Source organism: Peromyscus californicus, unplaced genomic scaffold (genome assembly GCF_007827085.1).
Source record: "Peromyscus californicus insignis strain IS unplaced genomic scaffold, ASM782708v3 Scaffold_7__1_contigs__length_154581171, whole genome shotgun sequence".
Lineage (NCBI taxonomy): Eukaryota > Metazoa > Chordata > Mammalia > Rodentia > Cricetidae > Peromyscus > Peromyscus californicus.
The window spans coordinates 94868663-94886781 of NW_026294595.1; the positions used below are offsets into that span (position 1 = coordinate 94868663).

The 18119-nt window shown below is 41.1% G+C and overlaps 1 protein-coding gene across 2 annotated transcripts in view; it reads right to left on the reverse strand.

Annotated features, from left to right (window-relative positions):
* Positions 1-18119, reverse strand: part of Znf106 (zinc finger protein 106) — a 58077-nt gene that overhangs the window by 36035 nt on the left and 3923 nt on the right. For both annotated transcript variants that reach the window (XM_052724273.1, XM_052724274.1), the window contains exons 2-3: positions 11449-11533; positions 6910-6971 (exon numbers count right to left, since the gene is read on the reverse strand). In XM_052724273.1, the coding sequence (XP_052580233.1) occupies positions 6910-6971; positions 11449-11502 (116 nt within the window). In that variant the 5' untranslated portion in view covers positions 11503-11533. The remainder of the gene's footprint in view (positions 1-6909; positions 6972-11448; positions 11534-18119) is intronic.

Genomic DNA, 18119 nt, shown 5'->3' on the forward strand with positions numbered 1-18119 from the left:
ACAGAAGTCCCAGCAAATGTTCTTAGTCTGGATGACACATGTGACACATTCTGCTTCAGCAGGGCTTATTTTCAAGGGAATGGAAAACATGTCAGTTGTAGGAAGTTAACAGCTGTGTTAGGCAAATGTTTTCTCTCAAGTTTCAGAAAATGCTGCAGTCCAGATACAAGCAAAACTGGCTTTTCCCTAAACCTGGTGACTGGTCTGCTTCTGCTTGCCTTTCTTTTACTTGACACAATGGCAAATCCCAGATTTGGCCAGTCTTAACAAGCAAAATCTTACATCCTCTTTAGACCTGTAGCATCTCAATAATTTAACTGCTTTTAAGCTTCCTGCAATCTTTGTTTATGTCAGCTGTCCATGTGGGCACTAATGAGAACCGTGCAAACTGTGGCTGTCCAATAATTCAAACGTAATCCAGGATCTTGTGTCGTGGGTTTACAGTAGTGATGGAATTTATGTGCTTCTCACACCCATCTGTGTCTACATCTATCTACCTATATAAATCACCACAGACACATACCATGAAACACAGCCACTCACCCCCCCTCTTTTAAACAAATACCCAACCATAATAAGCAGAATTGATGTTAATTAACAGAGGTCCTTGAAACTGAGCACTTCATTTACTAGAAGACAGTTTCTGTTACAGATCACCTGAATGTCCATTTAAAGTAAAGCAAAACAAAACACACACCTTACCAAGCAGTTACTAAATGCCAAGCACAACGCTAAGTTACTCAGAGTTACAAACTATAAAACCTCAATCATACCAGGCGGTGGTGGCGCACGCCTTTAATCCCTGAACTCAGAAGGCAGAGCCAGGCAGATCTCTGTGAGTTCGAGGCCAGCCTGGTCTACTGAGCAAAATCCAGGAAAGGCGCAAAGCTACACAGTGAAACCCTGCCTTGGAAAAACCAAAATAAATAAATAAATAAAATAAAATCTCAAACAATGCCTGGTACATTTTAAAAAGCAATACTGGGGTTAGGCAGATGAGACCACTTTCTGCTTTCCCAGAGGAACCATGAGCTCTATGGGGTCTGACACCCTTTTCTGGCCTCTGTGGATTCATACATAGCATATATTTACATAAATATACATTTGCACACATATGAAAAATACATCTCAGTGGGGAAAAGCAATATTGTTGGACTGGAAATGTGTCACAATGGCAGGACATATACCCAGCTAGTGCAGGCACAAGGGACGAGGTTTGGCCTGCAGCAAAAGAGTGTCAGTGAGTTCAAAGCCAGCCTAGTCTTTCAAAGCCGTAGACCAGCCAGGGCCACTGTCTCAAAAAGGGAAGAAAGAGAAGAAGAAAGAAAGAAAGAAAGAAAGAAAGAAAGAAAGAAAGAAAGAAAGGAAGGAAGGAAGGAAGGAAGGAAGGAAGGAAGGAAGGAAGAAAGAAAGAAAGAAAGGAAGAAAGAGGGGGAGGGAGGGAGAGAAGAGGAGGAGAAAGAAGAGGAAGAAGAGGAGGAAGAAGAGGAAGAAAACCAATAGTTTCTTCTTTTAAAAAAAATATTTATTTATCTTATATGCATTGATGTTTTGCCTGCTTGTCTGTGTGAAGGTGTCGGATCCCCTGGAACTGGAGTTACAGATAGTTGTGAGCTGCCATGTGGGTGCTGGGAACTGAACCTGCGCCCTCTGGAAGAGCAGCCAGCACTCTTAACTGCTGAGTCATCTCTCCAGCCCCATTACTGTTTCTTATATTGGATGAATCTCTAAAAATCTAGAAATGTAGAGAATTTACACTTTTTTTTGTTTATTTTGTTTAAAATGCTAACAGTTTAAAATTTTTAAATGAGCTGAGCGGTGGTGGCTCATGTCTTTAATCCTAGCTCTGGGAGGCAGAGGCAGGCGGATCTCTGAGTTCGAGGCCAGCCTGGTCTACAGAGCGAGATCCAGAACAAGAAGGACTAAACAGAGAAACCTTGTCTTGAAAAACCAAGCCAAAAAAACCCAAAAAACCAAAAAACTTAAATGAGAGTTCTGACAAGGTTCTCTAAAAATATCAATTGGTTACCCTGAGTTCAATATTCTAATTCCTACAATACTTTAATGCACTATTTACAAACTGCATCTGCATATTTAAAGATTAAACACCACCAGGTGTAGTGGCACACACCTTTAAATCCTAGTACTCTGGAGGTAGGGGCAAGTGGATCTGTGAATTTAAGACCAATCTGATCTACACAGTAAGTTCTAGGCCAGCCAGGGCTACATAGCAAGACTTTGTCAAACAAACAAACAAACAACAACAAAAAGGAAGAATCATTCCCTACTTTCTCCAGCTTATCAAGAATAAAGTTCTCTGAGACAACTAGATTGATGCTAGTTCACTAAGATGGTATTAACTTGTAATAGCAAGCAAGCATCTCATGGCAACACAGACAGTTTAAAATAAAATCAGAAATCTGTTCACAACGGGCCTCTGGAGACTATAAGTCAAACACGGTCCATACACTGTGACCGAAATCCAAGCCAACTTGGTTTTTAGTTAGAAAATCATTTTGTCTTCATCTACGTTTCTACTTAATGTATAAAATGCTAAACTGGATATTGCCATCCCAGTGGCCTCTTTCTATTGGAGACTTTCATACTACCTCTTAATTTTTCCAAAATTGCTGATTAAGACTTTATAAAATGCAGAGAACTTTTTCTTAGGTTCAAGCCATCAATACCCCTCTTTTGAATTCTTCATTAATAACTGGCTTAAAAACTTTGCATAAACATATAATTATGGACAAAATGTAATGCTTTTGTGTCATAGCTAACAAAGGCAATAATTTTCCTTAGGGTGTTTGAAGGGCCCAAATTAGCTTCATCCTGTCACCACACAATTTCCCCTCATGTACAAAAGGCAATCTTAAGATACTCCATGCATAAGCCTTTCCTTATTAAGCTTGCCCTAACTAAACCAAACAGCTGCTTGACAAATAAAGGCTTGAGTCTTTGGTAGCTTCTATCTGGAGAAACTGATTATATTACACACCTACCCCATGTCCCTAATTAGAAACCAAAGAAAGCCGTGCAGCAGTGGTGGCGCACGCTTTTAATCCCAGCACTCAGAAGGCAGAGCCAGGCGGATTTCTATGAGTTCGAGGCCAGCCTGGTCTACAGAGCGAGATCCAGGACAGGCACCAAAACTACACAGAGAAACCCTGTCTCAAAAAACCAAACAAATAAAAACAAACAAACAAAAAAGAAAACTGACCAATATGGTCAAGCTTACCTTCAAAACTGAATATAAAAACTTAAAGTATTTTATAATTCTTTACAAGATCATAACTAAAAAGTAAAGTTCAGCTCTAAGCACAGTAATCAGACATGAAAATCCAGAAGAAATGGTCATATATTGAGGCTAACAGGGAAAAGGAATAAAGAGCATTGATGAGTACTTGTCTCTAAGGCATAAACCAGTTATGATTGTCCTTAAAATAATGCTCCAAGTCAATAAATGATTTTTGAGACTTCATGTGATTTTTCAAAATCTGATTAGCTGGTTTTTCATGCTACTTATTTGTTATAGGCTGGCAACTTGTTACGGCCGCACCGAGCATATGAGGAAACCTGTATGAATGTGCTCCCCTCTAAATACAATGAGTTAGGGTGCTCAAGACGGTATTTACAGGAGAAAAAGAAGTTACAGAGCAACACATAATCCACATGTGTTACTCAAGACAGAACAGAGCATGTGTATAGATCTCAAACTGTGAATGCATATAAAGTTTGGGTAGGATAGACAGCAAGATGAAATGGGATTTTATTAAAGAGGAATGAGGTAAATAGACTTACTTTCATTTTTTTTTCTCTTTGAGACAGGGCTTATCTTTGTATCCCTGGCTGTCATGGAGCTCGCTAAGTAGATCAGGCTGTCCTCCAACTCACAGAGATCCTCCTGTATCTACCTCCTGAGTGCTGGGATTAAAGGCATGTGCCACCACACCTGGCCCACCAGACTTACTTTCTGTGATCCTATATTTGTTATCATCTGAATCTTACATAAAATTTGTTTTTAAAAAAGTTTAGGGGAAGCTAGGGAGATAACTCAGCAGTTAAGAATGTTTACTGAACTTCCCAGAGGTCCAATATCCATGTCAGGTTGCTCACAAGCACCTCCAACGTCAGGGGGATTCAACATCTCTGCCACCATAGACACCTGTATTCAAGTGCACAGTCACATGCACATGTACACACACGCTCGAAAATAATAAAAATAAACCTTTAAAAATAATAGCTTTATGAGGCTGGAGTGATGGCTCCTGGGGCACTCCCACAAGTTCCTCCTCTCTTCCAATTCTAATCCCCCAGTCTCACCCCCAGATCTGTAGCAGCCCACATCCTGGCCTCTCCTTCCTCTCTGCCTCCATTCCCAGGAGTCTACACAGATCCTGGTGGCACATCCAGCTTTCCTCCCTCCTGTGAACCTGTCAGCAACTAACTCATCCCCATTCCTTAGTGTCAACTTCCAATACCTAGAAACACATTCTACTACCCTGGAACCTTCAGTGATCACACCTGGCAGATCTAAGAAGCATTTCCTACCAGGCAACCCACAGTCACCACACTCTCCTAAGAACCAGAGAGGGCAACAGAAACCAAGGAACAGAACATACACCCAACAAAAACAAGTCCAGATATCAGCACCTAGAGTTTAGTCATCCCAAACCCAGATGCTGAGATACCAGCATAAAAAGACAGTAACAGCCAGGACAATATGTCTCTCTCTACTAGAGCCCAGCAACCCTACCACATCAGGCCCCGAGTAACACAGCTGAAGCGCAAGACAAAGACTTCTAAACAGCTATTATGAACATGTTCAAGATCTTCAAAAGGAAATGAACAAATCCATAAATGAAAACACAAACAGTGGAATGAAATGAAACAGTTCAAGACATGAAAGTGGAAATAGAATCCTAAAGAAAACCCAAACCGAGGGAATGCTAGAAATGAAGTCTAGGAACTTGAAAACCCAAACTGAGGGAAAGCTAGAAATGAAAAGTCTAGGAACTTGAAAACCCAAACTGAGGGAAAGCTAGAAATGAAGTTTAGGAACTTGAAAAGAAACCTCTGAGGCAAGCTTCACCAGCAGAATATAAGAGACGGAAGAAAGAATCTCAGACGTTGAGGAAAAGACAGAAGAAATGGATGCCTTGGTCAAAGAAAATGTTAAGTCTACCAGGGAATCTGGAATAGTATGAAAAAACCAAATCTACAATAAGAATAGAGGAAAGAGAAGAAAGCCAGGTCAAAAGCTCAGAAAATATTTTCCACAAAATAACAGCAGAAAATCTCCCCAACCTGAAGGAGGTGGTGTCTGTCAGGTACAAGAAGCATACAGAACACCAAATAGAACAGACAGAAAAAGAAACTTCCCACAACACATAGTAATCAAAATACTAAGTGTACAGAACGAAGAAAGAATATTAAAAGCTGCAAGGGAAAAAGACCAAATAATATATAAAGGCAGACCTGACTTCTGAATGGAGATTTTAAAAGCCAGAAGGGCCTGGACAGATATTTATACATAGCCCTAGACTACTATACCCAGCAAAACTCTCAACCACAACAGATGAAGGAAGAAAGGCACTCAACTAACTCTAAAAGCAAATTTAAGCAGTGTTTATCTACAAACCCAGCTCTACAGAAGGCACTAAACAGAATACTTCGCCCCTTTTATTTTATTGCCACTAAGCATAACCATTACACATTACAGACCCAGGCGAAGAAGAAATCATTAGCATTTATAAGCTAATGATATGCTAAAGTCTAATAATAGCACATTAATTTACAGACACAAGATAAACTTGTAAGACTTACAATAAAGTTAACACATTAATGTCAAATAATAAGATGGCAGCTTCACAGAAACTTTAGCTATTATTCATGGAGTAAAATATAATTCATATTTCTGGGTTTACAAATGTTACCTTTATCTAATATCTACACTTCAAATCCACATTAGTCAAGAAAACACAGAAAAAAGACATGGAATATACATACACACCACATTTTCTTTTTAAACTTTTTAAAAATACCTTAAGCTTTAAATTATTAACAGAACATTCTCAAAAACACTTAAGGTCTTTTATTTGGTTTTGCAGACATTAATAAGCTTCAGCATAGCTTAGCAAGTTGTGGATTTCCTAGGCTATTTCAGCAAGACTAGGGGTTTACAGTACAGTGCTGTGGGATGGTCTGTATGTCAAATGTGTTGCTGATTGGTCAATAAATAAATCACTGATTGGCCCGTGGCCAGGCAGGAAGTATAGGCGGGACAAGGAGAGAACAGGAAGCTGGGTGAGGGAGACACTGCCAGCCGCCATCAGGACAAGGAAGATGTAAAGTACCGGTAAGCCACAAGCCACGTGGCAAGGTATAGATTAATAGAAATGGATTAATTTAAGCTGTAAGAACAGTTAGCAAGAAGCCTGCCACGGCCATACAGTTTGAAACCAATATAAGTCTCTGTGTTTACTTGGTCGGGTCTGAGCGGTTGTGGGACTGGCGGGTGGCAGAGATTTATCCTGACTGTGGGCCAGGCAGGAAAACTCAAGCTACAGTACAGCATACTATTAATTTGGCTAAAGCAAAAATATGGAAAGTACTAGCTGTAAGGCCACTATGCAGGAATGAGTCAGTGTGTAAGAAAGCCTGCTCAACTTTGTTAAATCTACTTGCCTGAGTTGCTATGAATTCTGCCCATATGTAGAAACGACATGCACAAAGGTACCAGGGTTTATCATTTAAATGCCAAAAATCTACTGTTATTTATTCTAAACAATGATTCAATGCCATCAGACAACAGTCATCATGATGGATTATTACAAAATAAGTAGGCAGGCAGCATTAGCACTTAGACCCCACGTTAGCAAATTTATGGAAGAGAGCTGTTCTTATTACCTGCCCTTCAAGTTCTCAAGTTCCCTGTGATGCAACATGCTCCGCATGTGTTCGTCCATCTCCTTCAAAACAACAAAACAAAGCAAATTAACCAAGGGGACTGCTGGGAATGGGGTGGGTGGAGTTCCTCTGTAGATATTCAATTAACAATCTGGATTCAAACTTCTTGAGCCAAAAAAATTTGTGATTACTTTTCTCAATTTAAAATCAACATTGGTTCCACAATAATTATCTGGCTGTATTTCATGCTTAATTTTGTTTTGTGGGGTGGGATCTCAGGCCAGGCAGCCCCTGAACTCATTATGTAGTTGAGAATGACCTTGAATTCTGGTCCTCCTACCTCCATCTCCAGCGCTAGGATTATAGGTGCACATCACCACAGCTGGCTACCATTTTTAAAAAGTAACTTTTAGGTATTTTAAGTGGTTTCCCAAAATGGTTAGATGTATTGGCCTTAGAAGAGAAAAGACTTTTTTTTTTTTAAAGGTTTATTTATTTATTACGTACACAGTAGTCTACCTTCATGTATGCCTGCATGTCAGAAGGGAGCACCAGATCTCATTATAGATAGTTGTGAGCTGCTGGGAATTGAACTCAGGACCTCTGGAAGAGCAGCCAGTGCTCTTAACCTCTGAGCCATCTCTCCACCCCACCCACACCCCCACCACACCCCCACCCCCTGCCAAGGGAAGACTTAGGAATGAATAATACAGGTTAGATTCTATATCATTATAAAGAATGTACTAGAGTTTGTGGGGAGGGTAGCAGTCAGGTGTGGTGTTCATGCTGTAATCTCAGCACTTGGTGAAAGCCCCACAACCTACCCATCATACCACCAGGGATCACCAGTCCCAGCACTTGGGAAGAAAAGGCAGAACCACTGCCAGTTTGAGGCTAGCCTAATCTACACAGGGAGTTCTAGTTCATCCAGGTCTACATAAAAACACCAAAGACCCAGCAAGAGGATGGTCCGGCAGGTCAGGACACTTGCCACTGAGCCTGATGACCCGAGTTTGATCCTTGGAGGTCACATGGTGAAAGGAGAGAGCCTATCTTCACATGCACACTATGGTATACAAGTGCACAAGCATGCACATGCAGGCACACAAATGAACACACACATATATAGACACAAAATGTTTTTACAAGTCTTTCAAATCACTTAGCTTCTAAAACTATTTGGCTACTTTATGTTTATGTGGTACATATATATGTTCATGTTGGTGTGCACATGTGCATTTACATACACACACACACACAATACATATAAGTGTATGTGATTGTGGAGGTCAAAGGCCAATATTGGACATTTTTCTTAACTGCTTTCTACCTCATTTTTAATTTTTTAAAGTGTGTGTACATGAGTGTGCATGCATGTGAATGCAGGTGTGTGTTTAGGCTAGAGGATCCCCTAGAGCTGGAGTTAAGGTGATTATAAGCTGCCCAACATGAGTGCCTGGAACCAAACTTGGGTCCTCTGCAAGAACAGTATGTGCTCTTAACCACTTAGCCATCTCTCCAGGCCCTCCACCTTATTGAGATGATGTCTCTCAATAAAATGGAAGCTTACTAATTCAGCTAAGCTGCTGGCCAGTCTCTATGCTGAGATTGTAGATGTATCCTGCTGTCACTGGTTTTCTGTGTGTTAGGGATCCAGATTCAGGCCCTCGTGTTTGCATGGGAAGTACTTTACTGACTGGGACATCTCTTGTGTCCCTATCTGTTTACTTTTATCTACATTCTTTCCTTACTCAAATGAAAGTTTCTCAAGAATAAGACTCTTATTTAAGGCCTGGCATATAAGTTGTTAATAAACATTTGTTGAGACTGGATGATGGTGGTGCATGCCTTTAATCCCAGCACTCAGGAGGCAGAGGCAGGCAGATCTCTGTGAGTTCAAGGCCAGCATGATCTACAAAGAGAGATCGCTGTTACACAGAGAAATGAAAAACCAAAAACAAACAAAGAAACAAAAAACAACAACAACAAAACCCCACATTTGTTGAATGAATATGGCTGGTAGGTATTAAAAAATAAAGCCTCAAAAAAAAAAAAAAAAAAAAAAAGGCCTCTCTCTTGGAGCTGAAGAGATGGTTCAGTGGCTAAAAGCACTGGTTACTCTTCCAGCACCCACAGGGCACCACACAACCATTTATAACTCCAGTCCCAGAGGATCTGATGCCTTCTTCTGGCATCCTCGGAAACTACATGCACATGGTGCACAGATATATACCCAGGCAAAACACTTACCTATATAAAATAAATAAAAATCTCAAAAACTTTAAAAAGTAAACAAATAAAGCATCTCTATGGAGGTTTTTTAAAACACACACACACACACACACACACACACACTTTAAGGAGTTAGAGACATGGCTCAGCAGTTAAGAGCACTTGTTGCTCTTACAGAGGCCCAGGTGGGTTCCCAGAACCTACAAGGGCCCTCACAACTCTCTACAACTTCAGTTCAGAGGATCTGGCTCCCCATCTTTAATAAACAACACTTTGAATGTGGCTGGGCACAATGGTGCATACCTGGACCCACACTCAGGAGGTCAAGGCAGGTGGACCTGAGTCCAGAGACAGCCTTGGTTACAAACCAGAGCCAGGAGGGGACAAGGAGGACCAAGACTTTGCACATAGCAATTCACTCATGGCTCTACTCTGACTACCCACTTTTCAACTGCCTCAACTGGTTTAGCTGGGTTTCATGAAAATATTAAACCTCCGCAAGGTTCTGTGTCCATTTTACTTTAGTAGAAGCTATCACTAGAATGTATGCATACAGCTGGGCATGGTGGCAGACACCTGTAATCCTCAGGAGACAGGATGGCAAGTTTAAGAACAGCTTGGTAGCTACACATCAAAACCCAAAAAGGTACATACATTCAATTTAAAGAGTTGTAAACATTTCATGTATAATTAGAGAATGGCTGCTTACATATACAGTTAATAAACAGCTACAACTCAACTGATTATCATAGGCTATATTCTGTGTTGACTCAAACACTTTCCCATTTAAACCACAAAATATTACAAAGTATTAACTTCATAAGTACTCAAGGATGCAAAGAAGTTAACTCCTTTATTCACAGGTATTCCTCAATTGCTTATTATGCCCTCCATACAGAGCTGGGCACTGAAGAAGTAAATGTGAAAATCAAGTGGTTAAACTCAAATCCAGGAAGAGCTGACACCAAGCATCATGTTATAATGTAAGCACATAACGTACTTCTTCATCATACACAGTTTGTCAGAGTCAGTATAACTACTCCACAGGCCATTATTGCTTTATCTTCTATAGTGTGATAAAGAGGACACATGTTAAAAACATTTCTTTTAAGTGGTGATCTTACTGGAGTGTTTCCTTACTATCTCTACAAAAGCTTCATCTGGACAGAGCTTTACAAGTGAGCCTTTCTAGCTGTAAGTGATCGTCATCCATTAGAACAAAACATATGAAAATCCAGGCAAGTTAAAGACAGAATATAGAATTTAAAACTCCATCAATAACCAATCAAGGTGACACCTGCAATCTCAGAACTCAGGGGGAAGATAGGGAGATCCCTGAAAGATCCTCCCTCCTGCCTCTGCTCCCAAGTACTGGAATTAGAGGTGTGCATTACTACCCCTGGCTGCACTGTACTTTTCTTGAGCCTGGACACACACACAAAAATCAAATACATATAATAAATGCAGTATTTGTTAAACATCTGTGAACCAAAAAGTGCATGATTTGTGGACTGAGGATATAACTCGAGAGGTAGAGTGTTTGCCTAGTACATATGGAGTCCCTGGGGTAGACAACACAAAGTAAAACTTCAGAAAGTAGGGCTGGAGAGATGGCTCAGAGGTTAAGAGCACTGACTGCTCTCCCAGAGGTCCTGAGTTCAATTCCCAGCAACCACATGGTGGCTCACAACCATCGGTAATGAGATCTGGTGCCCACTTCTGTCCTGCAGTCACATATGCTGTATACATAATAAATAAATCTTTAAAAAAAAAAAAAAAACTTCAGAAAGTAATAAAATCTCAATTACCTTAAATTGTACGATATTTTCTCTTTAACTGATTGCTAACTAAAGTTCTCTATATCATTTACCCTTGAGTACCCTAAATTCTGGGTAGAGATTAATATACAGTTACTGGCTTTTTGAGACAGTAATGAAAAAAATACTCATGGAATGAGACTGATTTTGGGGGAAAGCATAAATAAGATGCTGTTAAAATGTTTTCACCCAGGGCTGGGAATGGATTACAGCTTAGCTGGTCGAATGCCTGCCTAACACGCAGAGACTGCACAGGCAGTTTGACAGGCAGCTTGACAGCACATCTGTAATCCCAGGGTTTGGGAGAAGAAGGCAGGTGGAGCACCACAGTTTGAGGTCAGAGTACAAGGAATGTTCTAGGATTGCAGAGCAAAACAAAAAATAAAATTGTAACAACTTAAATTTCTAAATATCAAGTTTTAACTAATTTTAAGATGTCATCAAAAATGAACTGGCCATAAAGCACGGGGTGCTCTCTCTTCATTGTTACCTTTTTTGAGCCGTACACAATGTGGCACAATATGCATTTTCGTTCTCGGACCATAGTGACCAGATCTGAAGCACTCAATGTCAACCTGTAATGAGGAAGTAACATTTAGTAACCTTTGCAAAGATCATCTTTAATTCACTTTTCACTCTGCCTCTCCCTCAATCTTTCAATCTCAACAAATATAATTCCATCTGTCCAGGTTCCAAGGTTTAAAAAACAAACAGCCGGCGTTGATGGTGCACAACTTTAATCCCAGCACTCGGGAAGCAGAGGCAGGAGGATCTCTGTGAGTTTGAGGCCAGCCTGGTCTATAGAACGAGTTCCAGGACAGCCAAGGCTACACAGAGAAAGCCAGTCTTGAAAAAAACCAGCCAACCAACCAAACTTAAGGTGTCATCCCTGATCCCCCTCCAAACCCCACCTGGCAGATGCTGTCAGTCCTACTGAAATACACCCAGCATTCCTCAGCTCTCACACTCAGCTCACTGCTGAGGCGCTTAGAGTCTATCACAGCACAGCCTCGTCGTCTAAGTCCCCACTTCCATTCTTACTCTCTTAGCAGAGCCGAAGAGTCTCAGAATGGGACTGGTTTAAAATTTAAATCATGCCAGGGTGGTAGTGCACACCTTTAATCCCAGCACTTGTAGGCAGAGGCAGCCAAGTTCCAGGCCAGCCAAGGCCACATACTCAGACCCTATATCAAATAAACAAAAACAAAACTTAGGTTATATGATTTCTTTGCCAAGGTCCTTTCCTGTGGCTTCCCATTTCACAGAAAATTCAAAAACTCTTGCCATACCTGCTGATCTGCTTCTCCTCTTACCTACCACACTGATTCTATTTCCTGCCTCCACTCCTGCTCTCAGTATCTGGACAAGCTAGCCCCTTAGACTCATCCATACAGTTTATTAATAAAAAGAGGTTGTTGTCTGCATGAAGAATAGAACTACTCGAAGAATCTTCAGAGATTCCAGAAGCAGGCATTGTGATACTTCCATCTATAGCCCTTAGGTCAAGTTCAAGGTCAGCTTGAGCTACCTAACACTGGAGTCCACTTCAAACATCAGTGTCAGAATGTCCCCCAGATATTTATCATGTGGCTCAAGTTGAAAGTACCTGCTAGTTTCAAGAGCTGTATTTAAAACACTGTCATCCAATTTTATTAAGATAATCTGAGAAGTAAACCCAGGATGTCTGATAGTAGATCCGACCTTCCTAACCTCACGAAAGGGAGATCTTTGATCTTTACATACTGTATCTCTTAATATTCAGAACAATAAACTCAATAGAACTGAAGGAACTTCCATAAGTGAACCTTTATAAGTGAATGCAGACTCCAAGTGACAATATGTTATAAAATACTCAAGATTTTAACTTGTGTGTGTGTGTGTGTGTGTGTGTGTGTGTGTGTGTGTGTGTGTATGTTAGGGGGGCCTACAGCAAGATGAGGAGCAGTAATTAAGCTAAAATCCCTTTCTGGAATCCCACAGGCAATTTCCTATGTCTTCACATTAACCCTGACAGAAATGAATGGATTTCAGTTAAGATGGGACAATTAGAAAGCCACAGAACAAATTTCTGCCTCTACCCCTAGGTTGCCTGGACAAACTGACACTTTTGGGAGGTCCTCACTTTGCAGAGTGGGTCTCAATAAAAGAAATTACATGGCCTCTAGCTAAGGAAGATATTTTAGTACACAGGGTACCCCTATAGTGAGACAGGAGGCAGAGGTCTGCAGGCCAGATAGTCTGGCTTATAGAGCAAAAAGACCCCGTCTCAAACAGGGTGGGAAGACAAGACCGACATGGAGAAGATGTCTAATGATCTCCATATGATGCATACCCACACCACGACCCATGAGTAAGCACTCAGACACAAATACCCTTTCTGCAAAAAAGAACATTAAAATCTTTAATTGATGTTTTTCTTCTTTTAATTTTAATTTAATGTACCTTTAAGTATTTTGAAGCTGGTAACATGTTACAAATACATTTATGATTATGTTTGCCCCAATAATTGATCTTTTAAAAGATTTTTAATTATATGTACTTGTGTGTCTGTGTTGGGGTATGTGCATGTGAGTGCAAATATTGGTGGGGCTCAGAAGATGTCAGATTCTCTACAGCTGGAGTTAGAGTCAGTGAGCCTCCCGAAGTGGGTGCTGGGAACTAAATTTGGATCCTCTGTAGGAGTAGTAAGTGTTATCCCTCTCATCAATCTTTTGCAAACTGCTGACCAATGTCAGTTCAACCACTCAGGATGGGAAATGATGATGCCACTTCAAACAGCCTCAGCCTTTAGCACCACTTGGAACAGGAGTGGAAATGGGGTCTGCTGTGGATCTCAGCATCCAGGTTGGAATCTGATCAACAGACTTTTTATGAAAGAGGGTCTCATGTACGCCAGGCTGGCTGAGAACTCTTTCTGCAGATGATCTGGCCCTCCTGTCACCACCTCCCAAATGCTGGGATTACAGGAGTACACCAGCACACTTGGCTTTAGACTTTTGTTTATGTACTAGTTATGGTACCCAGTTCCACACAATATATATGATGGCGCATGCTCTACCACTGAGCTACATCTCCAAAGATGAACAATTTCCCAAAAGGGTTTGACAATGTACAAATTATGGGTGGCTTTTCTGTATCTGTGCTTTCTTTTTTGAGACTGGGTCTCTCTACATAGCCCAAGCTGGTCTGGAACTCCCAATTCTCCTGCCTCAGCCTGGGATTACAGATGTGCGCCACCACACCTGTCTCCCTAACCCCTGGTCAATACATGTTATGATGCATCCTGGGGGCCATGGAGACCGGTGGAAAATTACAGCATTTTCCTGGTCCATGCAGACTGAGGTCTAACCTAATCTAAAGGGGGGGCGGGGGACAACTGTATCAGAATGCCTCACAGTGGAGGAGGGAAACAAAGGGACCAAAGCTGACAGCAGTCTCTGAAGCAGTGGTCACTGACCAAAAGCTTTCATTGTGGCTGGAGAGATGGTCCACTTGCAGAGGACCCAAGTTCAATCCTTGTACCCATGTCAAGCACCTCACAATCACCTGCAACTCCAGTTCCATGGGCATCCAACACCTTTGGCTTCCACAGGCACCTGTACTCACAAGCACATGTCCACACTCAAACACTTAAACATAATGAAATAAGCTTAAAAAAAAAAAAAAAAAAAAAAGCTTTCAGGGCTGAAGAGATGGCTCAGTAGTTAAGAGGGTGAAAGCACCAACTGCTCCTCCAGAGGACCTGGGTTCAATTCCCAGCACCCACATGGCAGCTCACAAGTGTCTGTAACTCCAGTTCCAAGGGATCCAAGGCCCTCTTCTGGCCTCGGTGGGTGCCAGGCATGCATGTGGTGCACAGACATACATGAAGACAAAATACCCATAAACTTAAAACTAAACAAAGATTTTAAAAAAAGCTTCCAACATTTGTATTTTACATGGAGATGTAGCAGTTTTGACAGATGTGCTACACATCCTGCCATTAGAGTTGAAATACGTGTCTTGATGTAATTGGGAAAAGTGCCTTTTACCTCCTTTAAACCTTTTGCCTTTTTCCTCTGGCCGCTCAGCTAATATGGATGGACATAGATCTTTGTCTTCTCCTCTACACTATGAATGATGTTATTTGGGTCAGAAAAAAAATATTTGTGAGGTTATGAATATAACTTAGTGGTAAAGTGCTTGCTTGCCTACTATGTGCCAAATTCTGGTTTTGATCCCTAGCACTGCAGAAATAAAATAATGTGGACAGAGGAAGCAGCTCAGTAGTAAAGGGCTTGCCTGGATCAGTAGGCCCATGGCTCCACCCTTAACAGATACCTTTTACCCACTTTTTATTGTAAATAAAGATCCTATCCCCCTCATCCTTCCTAGAATGAAGTGCAAACTACACTTCTGCCTTAGTCATTGTTCTGTTACTGTGAAGAGACACCATGACCAAGGCAACTCGAAAGCCAGAGCCTAGCATGGGCTTTTGAGACCGCAAAGCCCATCCCCAGTGACGGACTTCCTCCAACAAGGCCACACCTCCTAATCCGTCAAAAGTTCCACTCCCTGGTGACTAAGCATTCACATAGATGAGCCTATGGGGACCATTCTTATTCAGCCACCACAACTTCCTACTGCACATATAAAATTTAAAACATCAACATAATGTGCTAATTAAAATAAAAGAAGAAAGATAAATGTGATTTACTACAAAATATGTACTTCAATATAGAAATTCTTGGGCATGACTTTATTAGAAAACACAAAATTATGAATGTAGCAACTATAAAAACAGACTGATATTGAATGTATTACTGATTAATATGCTTTTTTTTCTTTTTTTTTTTTTGGATTTTTTTTTCGAGACAGGGTTTCTCTGTGTAGCTTTGTGCCTCTCCTGGAACTCACTTGGTAGCCCAGGCTGGCCTCGAACTCACAGAGATCCGCCTGGCTCTGCCTCCCGAGTGCTAGGATTAAAGGCGTGCGCCACCACCGCCCGGCTGTATTACTGATTAAAATACCATGACTAGCACTTGCTGTTTATATGATTTTCAAAATACCACAGTAACCAACCCTTGATGGTCTTTCTGAGCTAAACAAGCACAGCTGGGGTGGTGAAATGGTTCAGTGAGTAAAGGCACTTGATGCCAAGCCTGATGCCCTGAATTCAATCTCTAGGATACCACACGGTACAAGGAAAGAACCAACTCCCACAAGTTGTCCTCACTCCCACACATGCACTGCAGCACACATGTGTACATACATAGGTAAAAGAAAAAAGGTTAAACTGGATGATCATCTTAAAACAGGCCTGGAGACACACACTAGTAATCCCCGCACCAGGGAGGCTGAGGCAAGAGGGTCACAGGTTTGAGGCTGGCAGTGCTACACAGTAAGACTGTCTCCAAAAACCAACAGCAGAAAAGAAAGCACAAGTACCACTAGAGTGACAACTTCCCAATCACTTCCCAGGTCATAAAGTATGGGAGGAAAAAGCACAGACTCTGGAATTAGTAAAGTTAATTTCAAACTTCAATTTTCTTCTTCATAAAAAGGTAACAGTGGTCCAGAATGAGGGAGGCAGAGGCAGACGGCTCTCTGTGAGTTCAATACCAGACAGTAAATTTCAGGCCAACCTGAGATACATAGTGAGACCCTGCCAAATTAAATAAATAACTAAGTAAGTAAATGAGTAAATTAAAAGGAATAGTGGAGATGGAGCACAGTGATATAGAAAATTCTCACATCACTATGCACAGCAACCACGGTCCAGAGCAAGCCCACACCCAGAAGTTGGCCAACGCAAAATGGACTCTATTTGTATGTGTGAGACCATGCCTTTTGTTTTGTTTTGGTATTCTTTGTCTTATTGGTCTTTCTCTTTTGCTTGCTTGTTTTGACTTTATTTATTTATTGGAGGGAAATAACATGAAGCTGGGTGGGGAGAATCTGGGAGAAGTGAGGGAAGGGAAAGAATATGTTCAAAATACATTGCAGGAAAAAAAATTTTACCTAAAAAGTTATCATAGGTTCGGTCAAAAATTAATTTATCAGCCTGGTGAGGAGATGGCTTAGTGGGTAGAGGTGCTTGCCACCAAGCCTTATGATCAGAGTATGGTATCAACACGGGTCAAGGGGAGAACCAAGTAGTCCTCTGTCCTCCACACACGCACCACAGGATGTACACACAAACACACAAAATAAATGGAAAAAGATTAAAAATAATAATTTCTTATCATGAGCTTTGCCTTTTTTAAGATAGTCAATTACATTTTGATAATGAAATACTAGGTGTTTAACAGTTTAAAAGGCACAAAAGAGCTGACAAACAATTTCAAAGGGAGACATTCAATTTAACAATGGATGCAAGTTCAAGGCCAGATTTGTCTACCTACTGAGTTCAGGCCAGCTACGGCTACAAAGCTAAAAACTATTAACAACAAACAAACCGTGGAGGCTAATTTTTTTTTTTGAGCTGAGGATCGAACCCAGGGCCTTGTGCTTGCTAGGCAAGCGCTCTACCACTGAGCTAAATCCCCAACCCGAGGCTAAATTCATCATTAAACCCTAGTCAATCTCAGTATCGTTAACCGTGGGAAAACTATCGCGGACAGAATGGCAGACATCATCACCAAAGTGTTTAACATGAATCCAAAAGGCAGTATACTCTAGCATCCAGTTTGTTGTAACAAGCTTAGTAACATGTATCACAAGCCCGAATTATTAGCTTTATCTACACAACTTTCCAGGTCTCTTCAACAAATCAAGGGTGAAAAAGCAAGAAAGGTAACTGTTCTATGTTAAAAGAGACATCAAGATACATACTAGCCAAACGCAACACTTAACCTTTAGAGATTGAATCAAATACTGTTTGCTCAAAGAGGAAAGAAACAACGGAAAAAAAGAAGAAAAATGAAAAAAAAAGGGAAAAGAAAAAAAATTAAAAGAAAAAAAGAAGAGGAAAAAATGAAACAAACACACACTGTCTGCTCGTGGCAAGCTACTGAAGTCCTAGTTACTCTTGAGGCAAAGGATGAAAACAAAAGTCAAGCCGGGTGGTGGCGCACGCCTTTAATCCCAGCACTCGGGAGGCAGAGCCAGGTGGATCTCTGTGAGTTCGAGGCCAGCCTGGTCTACAGAGCGAGATCCAAGACAGGCACCAAAGCTACACAG